The sequence below is a fragment of the Mus musculus genome, chromosome 4 (assembly GCF_000001635.26).
Source record: "Mus musculus strain C57BL/6J chromosome 4, GRCm38.p6 C57BL/6J".
NCBI classification, from domain to species: Eukaryota; Metazoa; Chordata; class Mammalia; order Rodentia; family Muridae; genus Mus; species Mus musculus.
The window spans coordinates 102,249,682-102,265,997 of record NC_000070.6 but is presented as its reverse complement, the minus strand read 5'-3'; the positions used below and the strand labels follow the sequence as shown (position 1 = coordinate 102,265,997).

At 40.0% G+C, this 16,316-nt stretch overlaps 1 protein-coding gene across 3 annotated transcripts in view; it reads right to left on the bottom strand.

Moving 5' to 3' along the window:
- Window positions 1–16,316, bottom strand: part of Pde4b (phosphodiesterase 4B, cAMP specific) — a 519,944-nt gene that overhangs the window by 341,278 nt on the left and 162,350 nt on the right. Inside the window, exon 1 of one of the 3 annotated variants that reach the window (NM_001177983.1) lies at window positions 10,542–11,256. The exons of 1 other annotated variant lie outside the window; for it this stretch is intronic. In NM_001177983.1, the coding sequence (NP_001171454.1) occupies window positions 10,542–10,777 (236 nt within the window). In that variant the 5' untranslated portion in view covers window positions 10,778–11,256. Of the gene's footprint in view, window positions 1–10,541; window positions 11,257–16,316 lie in introns of those variants that run through there. One more of the 3 variants, NM_019840.2, reaches the window with a different exon arrangement.

The following is a 16,316-nucleotide window of genomic DNA, read 5'->3' as shown; positions in this document are numbered from 1 at the left end:
CGTTGTTTGCTCAGAACAGCACCAGGGCAGAACCAGACTCCTCTCATTCTCCATTTCAAGAAACCCCCAAATAGCTCCTGGCACACTGACCTCCAAGAAATACAGTAAGCAAGAAACCACATCATTTCCTACTTTGTTTCCAATCTGTATAATGTGTAGTAAGTTTGAGCTGAAAGGAGTGAGTCTGGGTAGGGAGAAGGAGGTCAACGCCAGCTCTGCAAGGGAGCCAGTACCACAGACATTGCTTTTCTCAGAGGTCTGACCAGCATTCTCAGTACCTCTCAAAGCAAAAACATCCATGTGCTCAAAAGGCTGCCTGGGAGGGTCAACAAATGACTTTAAAATTTTATATATGGTGCCATTCAGATGTGTCTGCGCTAAACAAATTACTACAAGTGAAAGATGTTCCTAAACCCTAAGTCAGGAAAACAGAGGGGTAGGGGTGGGGTGGGGGAGGTGTAAATTTCCACTCCTGGTAAAGCTTATTCCAAAGGACAAGGGCTGGCATGTTCTTCAACCTGCAAGTCATGGACTCTAACTTCACTCTCTATTGGGAGGTCCTATAAAGAGCTCAAACTGCTGTAGCTATTGCTTGAATGCTGTATGTGTTACTTAAGTACAATTTATTGGTAATTAAAGTTCTCATTATAGAAGATATAAACATGAATGACAACATTACAAAAGACGGCTCCATTCCTACCTCTGGACAGTGAATCATTGACATCCCTAGGATTCCTAAGCTCAAGCACAAAATGTCCTGTCTGGTGCATGAAAAATCGCTACATAAATAAGTATCAGTTGTTCAGCGCTACAGAGAAGCATGGCTTTATAGTACTACACTCTAGGTAGTATGACTTGTGTCCAGTGGCTTAATGAACTGGTTCATATGTAAAGCATTTATCCTACAATGCGGTGCTACAATGGAACTGCAGCTTCCATATCACTGAGTACAAAGCAGGAAGCAAAATAAAGCTGCACTATTGGCTGAAAGGGACTGTCTTAGTCAGGGTTTCTATTCCTGGTCAAAACATCATGACCAAGAAGCAAGTTGGGGAGGAAAGGGTTTATTCAGCTTACATTTCCACATTGCTGTTCATCACTGAAAGAAGTCAGGACTGGAACTCAAGCAGGTCAGAGAGCAGGAGCTGATGCAGAGGCCATGGAGGGATGTTCTTTACTGGCTTGCTCAGACTGCTCTCTTATAAAACCCAAGACTACCAGCCCAGAGATGGTCCCACCCACAAGGGGCCTTTCCCCCTTGATCACTAATTGAGAAGATGCCTTGCAGCTGGATCTCATGGAGGCATTTCCTCAACTGAAGCTCCTTTCTCTGTGGTAACTCCAGCTGTGTCAAGTTGACACAAAATTAGCCAGTACAGGGACCCATGTCTATTGAGAGGTGAACAGAGTAAGCATGCCTGTAGGATAATCATCAGCTAAACTCCTGTCTCCTTCACCCCACCTTCATACCAGGCTAAAGGAAACATGATTTATTAAGAGCAGGAAACAGAAGTCATATTTGTGCAATCTTTTAGGAAAAGTTAGCATTTCTTGGTCTATAGAGCGCTTGACTAGTGTGCAAGAAACCCTGGGTTGGACCACAGGGTTGCATAAAATGGGTTTGGGGGTACATGCTGGAGGTAGAGGAGAAAGTCAAGGTCAACCCTTGCTATATAGATACCTCAAAGTGGGCTACATGAGACCCTGTCTCATGAACAAAAGAAGGAACAGAGGAGGGAGGGGGAGAGAGAAGAAGGGAGGAAGGAAGGAAGGAAAGAAGGAAGGAAGAAAGGAAGGAAGGAAGGAAGGAAGGAAGGAAATCAAAGAACAAAAGAAAAGAAAAAAGAATGAAAAGGGAAATAAGGCTGAAGAGTAGCTGGGAAGTGGGAAGTGTGCTATTTTGGAAGGCAGGTGGGGTGCCAAGGACTTTCTGGGTTGATTTTTGTAAGGAACCCAGATATTGTGGAGATAAAAGAGTGAACCACATCAACATCTGCAGCAATCACCTTCAAGGCAGAAGAAATCTGAGAGACTCTGAAACAGAGACAGGTTTGACTTGTCAAGAGCAAGGAAGGCTCAGCCAGTTAGAGGATAGAAGGTGAGTCAGTGGTGGAAGGAGACATAGCTCTTATAAACCGTACTTAGTCTATCCAAGCTTTCCCCAAGAACTATGGGTACAGGCAGGCAACAGCCAAATTTCCCAAGTCTCTTTCTAGCAAGAGCACTTTATCACTGCTATACAACCTCTTTTACAGCAAGTAGTTAAAAGTCTAATATACTGAAGTCTTGGAGACAGTGGAAGAGGAGGAAGACCCCATTCATAGACTTACTGACAAAATGCTTGCTCTGGTTAAATAAGAGACTCAAGCTATGTGAAGATTTAAGTTTCCACTTGCATTTGATTCAAGTTCTAGACTAGGGCAGTTTCTGAAAAGATAAAACAGGAATTTATACTTAAAACACAGCACAAAGAGGCCTCCTAGTAAATCAGGACAGTACTAATGGGGTTTTCCAGACAGGCCATCCTCACAGGCACCTTAGCTGGGATTACTTGATGCTTGCCTGTGAAGTGTGCCAGTCGGTGCCCTGCCTAACATTCTGTTGTCCGTATAAATGCAAGTGATACAGAGTTCCTATGCTTTCCTTCAGTTTACCATAAGTAGTAATTGGTTAGGCCATAATGAATGTCATCAGAATCCATTATCTCCTAAATGCACATTCCCCTTTCCCTTTTGTCGATAATCTCACCCTTCAACCTGTAGCCTGCAAAGTACCTCTCCGAAGTAAAAGTAACACGGAGCAATCTTCTCACTGCTTGGCGGTGACTCCTACTAATGGTGGGCTAAAGCACCAAGTCTTGATTGTGAAAACTAAGAGTGTAGCTCCAATTGACCAACTCTCTCTCTCTCTCTCTCTCTCTCTCTCTCTCTCTGCCCACTCCCTCTCTCTCCTTCCTTTGTTCTTTCCTTTCTTTCCTCCCTTCCTTCCCCCATCCCCCTCTCTTTTATTCTACCTTTCTAATCTTTCATCATTGCCTACAACCTCAACAGCACAGGCAGAACTTCATGTATTTAAGGTTTCTTCACAACACATGCTGTGGAACTTTAGGCAAATGATTTCTACTCTGGCCTTTATTCTTTAGCCAAGAGAAGGAAAGAAAGAAAGAAAGAAAGAAAGAAAGAAAGAAAGAAAGAAAGAAAGAAAGGAGGGAGGGAGGGAGGGAGGGAGGGAGGGAGGGAGGGAGGGAGGGAGGAAAGAAAGAAAGAAAGAAAGAAAGAAAGAAAGAAAGAAAGAAAGAAAGAAAGAAAGAAAGAAAGAAAAATACAATACGGGTTGAGCCTTCCTAAAACAAAAATCCAAAATCTAAAATGGTTCAAAACCTTAAACTCTCTAGGCACAGGTAGGCACAGGTATGCCACCAGAAACAAACAAACAAACAAACAAACTCACAGTGTGGAACTTTGTTTGATGTACAAAATTTATATATATGTGTGTGTATATATATATATATATATACATATATATATACATATATATATATTAATCTTCATGTTATTTGTATAGTACACATAGAAGAGAAATGAACTTTGTGCTTACAGTTGAGTTCATCCTCAAGATTTTTCATTATTTATATGTAAATATTGCACTTTTAAAATCTCAAGCATTTTCAACTCATACACTTCAGACAAGAAATACTTAGCCTTTATGCATAACTCATAAATATATTATGGAGTTAAATATATTTAGAACAATGTCAAACACATTCAGATGAATGTGAATTAGAACAGTGCTGTCAGGTCCTAAACACACGCCACTCTGTATCAAAAGGGCAGGCTCACTGACTCAATCCAGTCTAGGCCCAGATCAACATGGACGATAGGAGGCTTTATGGTGATTAGATAAAAGCCAGAGTTCCTCAGGAATTTGTGAAACTGGTTCCCATCTGTCAAAAAGAAGTCATTTCCTTTGCTCTGACATGAAGGGCAAATACCTGTACATGCACATCAAAGCCTATGCCAGAATCCAGGCTCCCTCAGTCCTTACTCCTAAGTACTGGTTATACATTTCAATGCCCCTGACCTTCCTCTCTTCCCCGGGCTTCTCACCTTTCTCTCTTCCCCAGACTTCTCTCTGTGGAGAATTGGGCTATGCACAGACAGGCTGGTGTCCAGTCAAGCTGAGGTCTGAATCCCGAAGGGTGGTAATTCACCTACATGACACAGTAGGCATTCCCTTAGTCTCTTGGAACTCTGGCTCCTGCCTAAGTTACCACCCCCCCCCCCCCAGTCCCAACAAGAGAAGCATGGCTAGAAGTCACATAGGCAATGACCCAAGCTTCTGACCTTCAAGCTAAACTCCTTCCCAGTTACCTAGCAACAGTAAAGTCCATAAAAGGGCTGTTCAGCCCCTGCTTGCTCTCTTACTTCTTACTCTCTTACTTGTCTCTCTCTTACTTCTTACCCCTTACTCTCACCCCCTCTCTCCTCTCTCTTTGTCTTCTCTCTCCTCTCTTTTTGTCTTCTCCTCTCCTCTCCTCTCCTCTCCTCTCCTCTCCTCTCCTCTCCTCTCCTCTCCTCTCTTCTCCTCTCTCCCTTTTACTCTCTCTTTCTCTCTAGCCTCCCCCCCTCTTCTACCTTCTCCCTTTTCCCCTGCCTTTCTATAATAAAGCTCTAAAACCATAGACAGTCTCTGCTCATCAAGGCTGCAGTCACTCTCGCCGGTGTTGGGAACCTCTTCCCTCATCCCTCTCTCCCATAACCTCCAGTGGCTTTAGCAAAGTAGCCTGGGGCTCACAGGTAGGGCTGCCCCTTGCCAGTGGGACAGAAGCTTAGATGCCCACCCGGGTATGAGTGGAAGGTAGATAGCAGCCCTCCCATGCCTGACTGAACAGAGAATAGGTGGAACTCTGGAGGTGTGTGGGTCTTCCCCTTTCCCTTCTTCCCCAGAGTCCCCCTTTTTAGTTCCTAACATCTCTCTTCCCAGATACCCTTCTTGTACTTTTTATAACAGCAGGTTCCCCCCTCCAGCTCCTGCTATTCTCTGTCTCTCTCTGTCTGTCTCTCTCTCTCTCTCTTTCTCTCTCTCTCCCTCCATTTCTTGCTGTTCTCCCCTCTCTCTAGCCATGTCCATGTTTCTCTATCTCTCTTCTCTGGAATCTTCAAGGTGTCCCTGGATATTTTCTCTCTCCCATGTACAATAAAAAACTTAATAATACCATGTCATGGTCTCATCAGCAGTTTCTTTACTGTGCTCCCTCATATACAAGTACTTCACGATTTGTTACCTTATTATTCTTTTCTTGGCCCAATAAAATGCTTTTTCTGCTTATTCTTTGCCAGAAAAATGCCTATTCACTTTTAAGACTCCCACTTTAATGGCATCTCTTCTGTACATGAACTCTTAATACATGGCATGATTTTTACTGATTCCCATGACAATGGACAGTATACTTCTGTGGCATTTTTACATTCCACTGATTACTTATTGATATATATGTTCATCTTCCAGCTACTATATGAGTGTTAGCATTCTGTCTAAACTCCACCCCACAGTTACCTGGCAACAGTCAGGTATGCTCTTCCCCACAGTTACCTAGCAACAGCAAGGTAGGCCTGACCTACTATAAAAGGGGCTGCTCCCCTCCTTCTTCTCCTACTCTTGCATCCTGCTTTCTTCTCTCTTGCCTTCTTGGGCTCTTCCCTTTCCCCTCTCTCCATCTCCATGTGCTCATGGCAATGGCCAGCCTCTACTTCTCTACTCTCTCCTGCTCTCTGCCTTTCTCTGCCTCTACTACCCTCTTAACACCCATCCCCATGCCCTGAATAAACTCTATTCTATACTATACCTTTGTGTGGCTGGTCCCTCAGGGGGAAGGGATGCCTTGGCATGGGCCCGCTGAGGCACTCCCTTCCCCATACCTCACCACACCCCCATAGAACATACCTTATACTTCTTTCTTTATTTATTTTTTAATAAACACATCAATGAGTATTTTAAAGGTAAAAATTTCTTCTAAGTTGGTGTCTTCTAATACTCAGATTAGGGCACAGGGTGACTATTTCTCTTCAATCAACAAATATATTCAAAATTAGACATCTCTCAAATGTTTTCAGTATTACTAGGAAACAACCAAATTGAATGAAACACAGATTCAGTGGATCAGTTTGAGAAAGTAGTCTAAACTGCATTCTATAGAAAGGATATTAGAGTGTAAACCTTGGCTTTGATTACTCTTTTACTTATGTATTAGACATGAATTACACATTTCATAAACATTGGTTAAAATTAGTGTTCTAGCTATTATTTGGGCAACTTTACAGAGCCTTTTGGGAAGAAAGAACTGTGGTTAATGAAATGTCCCCACTAGACTGGCTCACAGGCAAGTCTGTGGGGCATTTTTTTGGTTAATGATTGATGTGGGAGGTGTCAGCCCATTGTGGGTAGTATCAGCCCTGGGCAAGTGGTCCTGGGTTATAAAAGAAAACAGACCAAGTAAGACCAAGTAAGCCATGGGGGAAGCCAGTAGGCAGCTCTTTTCGATGGCATTAGCTCCTACCTTCCAATTCCTGCCTTTATGTCCCTGAGTGCTGCAGAATGTCCCAAGAGTTGAAAGATGAAGTAAATAAGATAATTCAAATTATTTCCAGATTTGAGATTGTGTGAACATGATATTTTGGAGTCATGGTGTTCGTCACAATGATAGAAACCTCAACTAAGGCAATAAGAAATCTGTCTTTCAATAATGGAAAACCAAATTGGGAGAGGAAAAATACAAGCTTTCTCCCAAAGTATTCAATAACTAAAAGCACATTGCTTTTGATTGTAAGCATGGATAGATTGGTGGTGGTTCCCACTGATACATTTTCTATCCTAGAAGGCAGTGTTTTAGGAAGTAGCCAGGATTTATCAGACCAGCACCAACACAATACTTCCTGAAGGAAAACTGATGACTGAGAAAGGGCTCCAGTCTGGAAGAGATGGTTTAAAAAAAAAAAAAAGCTAGACAACTTGCTGCAAGTGCCAGGCAACAATAAACAGGTTTTCCAGTCAGATACTTTACACACGAATGCTGTGCTTCAGAAAATGTTACCTTGGATTTGAGGTCAAGGATAAATAATCCACTACCCTGAGAATGATACTGTCATATTCTGTACCAAGCAAGGCCGTGTAGTCCCTAATACTTATACACACACACCACACCACACCATACCACACCACTCAGCAGTAAGGTTGTTATCCATTTGGGGAGTCATAATTCAAAGACTGGAAGTTTGGGGTATGGATCGGAGTCAGATAATGAATAATGGAGTAGAAATACTTAGAAGAAAAGAGAGAATTAAAAGTCTTTTGTATGTCTAACATGTGACCCTGAAAAAATTCAAATAAAGAACTTAAGATAATATGTGGACATTATAATAAAGAACTTAAGATATAGTACAAGAGGGGAAATATAGGTTGAGCCTGAATTGTTTTTCTTTTCTTCATAGCAATTTATAGGTGTTCATTTATGTATGTTGAATAAGTAAAAACAAAACAAAGAATCTCTTGAGAATCCTCCCATTAAAGCCCATTATCACCATATTTTTCTAAAAAGCCAGTGAGGGAAAAACAGGATATATACTATGTAACAATTAAACCAGTTGAGTCAGAGGAATGTTTTTCTAATATCTGTGAATATGACATGGCAAAGTGCTGTATATTAAGTGCTGTTATTGGAATTTTTCTCTTCAGTTTTAAAAGTAGGCCAGATGTCCATATGTCAAAGATGGAGCAACATGGTTCTGCCCAAGGGTAAGAGGGAGCAGGAAGATAATTATTCAAATTTCTTCCAGATTTGGGTTTGTGTAAACATGATGATTAACAATGACAACACATCAAATATCTACTTTTCTTTCGATATTTCTAAAATAATTCCAGAGTCAGAACTATACAAATGTGTGTTAAATCTATTGTGAAGCCCAACTTCACAGTTCAGGTCTCCAAAGCCAGAACTGCATGTCTAGTCCATCAAAGTATGAAATCTACAAATAACCAAAGCAAAGGTTAGAATGTGACCTGGACCTTCTGCATTGCTCAGCTTTCTCGTGAAAAGTACTTTAATTTTGTTGCAGGAATCAAAACAATCCAGTCCTCTTGAAAGAAGTCTACTGTCTGCTATAAAGTAATAGCATGATTTTAGGCACTTCTGAGTCTATATCTTAGAATTTCTAACTTAAGTGCGTGGTCTAGAAAATGCCAATCACTAATCAGAAAAGGCTAGTTACATTTCATCGTGACAAAACGGCAAAACTAAGGCGGGCATGCTAAGCTTCATCACACAAAAAGAGAATGAAACAGCACTGGGCTCTTGAGATTTGGGGAAAAAATCATTCAAATACATAAGAGGCATATCTATTTTCCTTGCCTATTTCATGACAATAAACTTGGAAAATGTTAAGCATCTTACAACAGATCCAATAACAAAAAGAAACATCACTGGAGATTTAATCAGGAGCTGCAAACAAGTTGAGAATCAACTTTACTAAAGACACATAAAGGGAAGGAATGTGAACTGGGAGGAAAGTGTGAACACAATCGTACCTACAGATGTTTTAGAAGTCTGATGATTAATGACTTCTTTATGCCTGTATTGAATTACATTATGCCAATGTCTTGTTTCTTTTTTTGGCAATTGTGGGAACTTTTGTTTTAACTCATCTAAAAGATCATTTTATTAGCATAAGTAACCTCACATATCATTACATTGTTCTTTTTGCAACTTGCAAGAAAATTTGTGTAATGCATGAGTAAAACTGACTCTTTAATCATTCTAAAACTTCATTCTTTTGAAAAGAAAAAAAATCACTAGTATTTATAGCTCGGTGCTTCTATCACATCAAGAATCTATTCTAAGAAGAAGAAAGGTCACATGATTATAAAGTACCAAAAATTCCACATTAGTGAAAATATCAGAACTTTAAGAAGATTATCCAGACTTTGAAAATTATACACCTAAAATTAAAAGTCCTTCATATCAATATAATGATTTGCTAGTCCTTCAGTTAGCAAGACATATACATTTATTCATTAAATAAATATTTCCCTACATATGTTCCTTTAATGAGAACTATGCTCGTGCTTATCTTCCTGTATTCAGTTACACCACTCAGCAGATTAACTATAAAGTCACATGTGTTGGAGGAGAGGCAAAGAATGAGAGAAAGGACTGCTTCCAATCAGCACATAGTTTTACATGAACACCCTCTTTCTACAAATGCTATCACCATTGGTAGGCTTTGAAAAACCTAACCACGTGTGTTCTACAGGCAACCGAGCACAATGAAATAACAGCATACGCTTCATCAAAATGACCAAACAGTTCTCCAAGAAATAATACCACACCACAGTCAGAAGCAAGAGAAAATAGATCATCTCTAACTATGTGAAGTATATGTTGGCAGAACATTGGCTATTTGTCAAAGTGAGCTACATCTTTCTATGGGTAGCTATGATTAATCAACACATTGTGCACAGAGCGAGCACATTTTTTTTTTCCTGGTGAGGAGGAAACAACACAGTGCATATTAATTTTCGAATATCCAGTGGCCTTGGTTGATTATGCTAGCTGGCACTCTAGCATGTAGGCACAAAATTGCTGTGGGGATTACCTTAAAAAACCACATCCTGCTTTTCTTGCCATGTTGCCTATTAAATAAGACTGAGCTGCAAATACCAATTTGGAAGGTTATCTTAATTTGAAAGACACATCCCTTCAAAGAAACCTGAGGTGGCCCAGGCTTTTCAGGTCAAAGTAACTTAATGTTGGGGTTCTCTCCTTGTGCTTCTTCACTGCACTGCTTTAAGGAGGCCAGCCTCCTGTTTTTACATCCAGTGTAAATAAAATATATGCTGGAGGTAGGGAGTTCAACTCAGCTTCTACAGAGACACTAACCTCTTATACTTGGCATACCTAAAAGATACAAAATTTTTGGAATCATAATACAACTGATTGTCAGTGACACTTTGTAAGTTAGAACTTAGTTTCCCTACCCTTTAAGTAATGTAAAGATAAAAGTTTGTAAGGAGAAAGCTCACTCTGGTTATGCCCCATAGTCATGATGAGACAACACATTTATTGAGGCTTTTATAAGTTATCTTAAGGAATAGATTAGAATTGAGATGAAAATACCTATTCTTGTACCACAAAAACAAAACAAAAACAAAGCCCCACTGCTAAAATCATAGAACAGAAATGAAACAAAAATCTTACTTTTAAAAGGTCCCTCAATTCCCTATTTTCCAAAAGACATTTTTATAAGCAGTCACTTCGAAGAGTCTCCACGGTCAGAGGCTTATTTTATCTGGAAACAGCAGGTAGCACAAAGATACTTAAGCACACTGTACACTTCTGTATTCTTAGCTGACCTACTGTACCCCTTCAACTCAGACTTGCGCTATGCATTCCGAGCAAAACTCAGACATTCCATTCTCAACCTTTCTAAATCACTACTGAGAAGCCAAGAATCTGCCTAGCACTGGGATGCCTTTAAGTCCACTCTTACCATGTATGAGCCACCGTGAAGCGACGCCGCTGTCGGATGCTTTTATTCACCAGCAACTTTCTGAAAAAGCATGGTGAATTCCTTGGTGAACTGCGTGGAGAAATTTTGGGAGATGTAGGTCTGTTTCCTGGTAGCTTTGGAAGCTCAAGTTCCAAGCGCATCTGCTCCTTGAAAGTCTTTATGCAAACCTCAGATTCCGAAGCAGTAAATTCTTTTGGAGAATTTTTTGCTGTCATGTCTCGTATGGAGTGCTAGCTAGCATTCACCATCCAAAACAGCAGTCTTGAACATAGCAAAGGCACTGACGCGGGTTAAAAGGCTGCTGGGTCCGCACACTCTTCCCAGGCTAATTTGGGAAGCTGTGGTTTCAATCCTGGAGCACTTCAGAGCAAGAGGAGCATACTGGGAGACTGGCAAGACAGCCTGTCACAAGGAGCTTTATCAGGCTGCCTTTGCCTCTGAAAATGCGCCAAAGTGCTTCCTCTGTCACCAGCCTCCTTGTGGATGGGGTTTGTCTGCAAGTTACACACTGAGACTCACTGAATCCATTCAGCTGAATATATCAACTCATGAAATATTCATGAGGGCTTTTGATAAATCCTTTATATGTATTTTTTTTTTTAAAGAAAACCTTATCAAACAAGCTGCATTAACTCGGACAGTAAGCAAAGCCTGGCCACCCAGTCACTTTTGTCTGCACAAAGGGCGGAACCAGAGCCCATCCAGCATGTGCTTTTAAAGTCTTCATTCAGAATTATCTTGCTCAGCAAAGCACCGCCGTAACTCCGCCTATCAAACGCTATTGGCCCAGGATTCTTTAAACAACTGGGCTATCTCCCCCCTGAAAAATACCCTCCACTGCTCGGATTTGCACTAAATTCGTGAGGCTATCGTCTTTGTCACAGTCAAAACTGATTAAGTCAGGGATTGCCAAAAGCCTCAATAAAACAGCTTTTCAGATTCCATTTCTGAATCAAAGAGCTGAATTGCTGAAGTTCCCCCCCCCCTACCCCCACCCCACTTCCTTCTTTAGAAGATCCCAAGCAGCATCAGTTAAAAAAACAAAATGTCACTTAACAGGAAAACATTGGCTTTGGTTCATTTCCCCAAGGAATTCAAAACCTAATTTTTATTCCAATAAACATTACTCTCATTGTTCTCTTTAGGCTCATTGTTTGCAATCTGCCCACATAAGCCACTTGATACTGAATGCCTCTTCTGATGGCCAAAGCACCCCTAATCTGAAATGGAAGTAAGAGCCAGAAAAAACATGCACCCCAAGTTAGGTACTGTGCATGTGTTTGTGTGTGTGCTGAGAGGTGCACAAGGTGTGTATCTTTGTGCCTGTGTGCACCAGAGAGTGGGTTTCTACATTGCTTGTGAGAAGCCATGGAGTCAAGGAATGTCTTCAACCTGGCTAGGCTTGGCTTTTCTTTTCTTTTTGCCTTTTTTTTTCCTTTTTTCTTTTTCTCTTCTTGGGCATGAGAGCACAGCTTCTATATATTTAAAGGCATACTGAAGTATAATGAGGTCCATTGCATGTTGTAAAATATTTATTCACAGTGATGGTCATTGGATCCAGGTTGATCTCAAATAAATGTGGCAAAGTACGATAGGATTAATCAGCAAGAATGACAGAAAAGGTAAAGATGCACAGTAGGACTTCAGTGAAAATCAGACATTCATTTTCACACTAATGTGTAGGGTCGTCCAGCTGTATAAATCTCTCTATATGTCTGTCACACACTAAAAATGTGCTGAAGATTAGAGGGCTAAATAACGGCAGAACATCGCCTCTGGGTAGGAGAAAGGCATCCCACTGCAAACCTTAGGGAAGGAACTGGAACTTAAACTACTGACTTTTAAGTACCACTTCTGAAAACCCATCATGATCTAAACAACTAACTAAAGAGCACGGTGAACAGATGTGCAGATCTAAACAACTAACTAAAGTACATGGTGAACAGATGTGCAGTCGTGAAATCTTAGATGGGGCTGAATGTTCCTGGTTTATGAATGATTTCTCAAACCAGGAAACAGAGCCAGGGGACTGAAGGGACTCATCCAAATCCATCCTGGTGACTGATGTCATCACTACATCTCCCACTCCAGTTTCCTGACTCCTGGTAGCACTGTTTATTTCATTATAAAGTGCTTTTGTCTAGGCAGGCCTTAGTGCAGCTTCTTGGGGTCTGAAAGTATTTTGAGTATCTTGAAAAGATAGAATGTTGATAATATGGAGAAAATGTGGTTAACGCTACCCACTATTTGCTAAATTCTGCAGCAAGTCTTTTACCCAAAATACTATTTTTTTAAAACTGGGACCTGAGATTATATGATTCTATCATGATTCACAGTGACCTATTAGCAAAAATAAAATAGCAAGTGGGATTCATTAAAGCCATTTCTCATAGTTAATTTTCAAAGCTGACGAGATAAATAAGAATTTTAGGAATGTCTTCTCAGAAAAAAAAAAAGTAATGGCAAATTGTGTAGCCCTAATATCGCTAAGTGTAAATTGAGGTTCTGATAGGAGAATGCTGCTTATATCACCTCTTGATGGCATCCCACATACCTGTCTTCAGTCTGCCAATGGTCTCAAAGCTATATATATAACCTGATATCCCTACCTACCCCTGGAGGAAACAAGGGTAACCAAGAAGGTTAACTAGAATGCAAAATTTAAAAGATAATCAGACTCTCCGATAGCCTGAATTTTTCATACTTATAATGTTTATAAATAAACAGAGAGAAAAGCAGGGCTGGGGTCTCGAGGCCATGTCCCCTGTGGTCCAGTTTTCCTCCCTTGAACTTCAGTGCCCCAGGAGCATCACGAGCTGGCGACCAAGCCTTGTGGGAAGTGTTAAAGGTTCAAATACTGGCATCCTGTGCTTAAGAAACATCCAGTAAACCAAAAGGGAACCTTCCTATCTCCGTAATTCCTTTGGCACCTCAAAAGGAGAAATTAGTAGTCCCACTTCATCAGTTTATAAATATATACCCTTGTGAATTCTTGAAAAGTCCATCTATAGTATATCTCAGTATTAGATAAATAAATCTCTGGTATCACCATGCTCTCAGAGAAATAGAGTAAAGAATAAAATAACTTAGTAAAAGACAATTATTTCTTATAAATATTGGGGATATATTAGTAACATTTCAGTTTTTTTCTAAGCTGTAAAGAAAGGCCAATTATTTATTACCAATAAAATGGTGTTTATAATTCAAACATTAACAGTTTTAAATGTTTTAAAAACCCATCACCTTTTTTAATAGCATGGTTTTATATAAAATAATTAGTCTTTTCTATTGATACCAGTGTAAAATTTGAACTTCCAAAGTCGCCATTGAATTAAATTTCTCTGAGTATCATTTTCAACTGACTTTTGTAAAACTAAACAATTTTAAAGACATAAAATTGAACTTCCTGTGGCTTTGTCTTAGCACAACACTGAATTCAAAATAACAGCTGTATAATTTACTATGAATATGAAATTGAAGATCTGAGACAAAAGAGCATATTCACAAGAATTTTATTTTTTAAAAGAGTGTAGTTAAAGCTAACACTATTAACAGTCAAATTCATAATTAAGTCTTTATCTATTTCACTATCTAGCTCCTTCTTGCCAAAACAATATGCCATCTGAGTAGCAGAAGACACTTCAATTCCTTTTCTTCAGTCCAAGGCGAGGTAATGAAAGGAATTGTGCCAACAAAGGACTATAGCCACTTCCAAGTAACAAACAGTGGGGATGCTTTTACAAAACAGTATTGATACAAATTACAGTTTCAATGCTAAGAAATGGAGCTGGAGAATCATTCTAGCATGATTGAAAGAAACATAATGCAGGACAGAATAGAAAAAACTGTTTCTATTCATCTAGGGAAAGTACAATTAACTGATACATATAAAGAAACAGCCACTGGAATGGCGCCACAGGAAGCATCCCTTTCCACTGAAGTGTTCATTCCATCTTATGAACAGTTTCATGCCTCCATTTCATGATAAACTGATGACATCGAGACCTTTAGCATCCATCATCTCTGGAACTCAGTTTCATTGTGCTATACTATAAACTTTTCTAAATGAAGTCTAAGTGGGGGAAGTACTGGAGGTGTAGCTCATGGGGTAAAGACCTTGCTTTGCATGCTCACGGCCCTAAGTTTGATATTCAGTACCAAACAAGATACAGATGTAATGTACTGGGCTCTAAATACCATTGTGAGGCTTATTATCCTGCATTTCTAGAATGTTCAATAGATAGTGCATAATACCTGTTCACTGAACATACATTGTTTTGTCCATTTACAAAAATTGTAGAATTAAGGAATGGTCAAGTAGGTAAACCCAGGTCTTCATACTCTATTGCATTGATGAGTATACTGTTTCAGTGCTCCTGAAGAGATTGGTATAAATACACCTAAAAGAATAGAAGATGGAATCCTTGATCCCAGAGTGGGTCATATTACAGGAATTTTATCTTCTTAAGTACTAAACTTCTTAACTCTGAAGTGACCATAGTGACCATAGGATAATGTTAAGGCTTTTTTTTTATCCATAGGCTCATATTTAATTACTCATCATTAGTGAGGATCAGTTTTCACCTGTGTAACCTGCACCCTGAGGAGTAAGATGGGAGCTTGCATCACAGATACTGGGACAACTATGTGATTCCTGGGGGTGTATTATGAAAAAACCAACTGCCCATTCAACATGCTCCAGTAGCTTCTCATAGCCAAGAAGAAAAGCCACAGAAGCCTACAGGGACCCCAGTGCACCCCTGCTCTGCTATCTGCAGCTCCTCTCTGGCCTCCTCTCTGGATTCTGCCCTCTGGCCTCACTCTGCTCCAGAAACGTGGTCTCTTTGTTCATTAAACATGGTGTGCAAGAAGTACCTACATGATTTCCTTCCTTGCCTCCCAGTATCTATCTACATGGCATATGACTAAAGACTTCTCAGTTGTCCTGTTGACATGACAATGGCTACAATACTCTGCTTCCTTCTCTTTGTCAGTAAGTAATATACTATTTGCTTGCTAATCTTCCTAGACTTTACCTTTTATGAAGGAAACTGCTTTATTTTTTCCACCCCTATAATCCCACTCTGGGAAGAATGCCTACCACATGGCAAGTATTTCCTAAACTAATTGACTGAGGAAATGATTTATCTTTCCAGTGAGAAGTAAAATGAGAGAGGGGCAGTCAAACCAAAATGGGAGAAACTACTGCTCTTGAACTTGAGAGGGTTCGTGTTAATGATTTTTATTGTTTAAAAGTGTGAAATTGTTATTAATCCATTGAGAATTTCCTACAATAATATAATGAATTTTTATCATATTTCTTCATCAGCCCCAACTGTTCCCAACACCACCCTTCACCCCTCCCAACACCTTGTTCTTTCTTTTTTGTTTTATAACCACCAAGTCCAATGCATGCTTGTGCTGTTGATCACTTCCCATGGGTGTAGGGCCATCCAGTAGATTGTGGGTAACCTACCAGAGACCATATCACAAACTCGGTCTCCTTCCTTTTCTCAAATTCTTATATCCAACTTAGAAAACGTATACTTTTTTAAAGTCTACTTTATTTAACCTGTGAGCCACAAGTCTTGTGTCCTTCCTCATGTGATAATTCTCTCAAAGACACACACCAGGCCTAGTCAGGTGGCATCTGCTTGACCTTGCTCCATCTTCTTAGATAGTGGTTGAACAATTAATGGATTGTTTAGAGTATGATTCTGGCAATAATCAGTTAGTCCTAGGAATTCCTTTAGT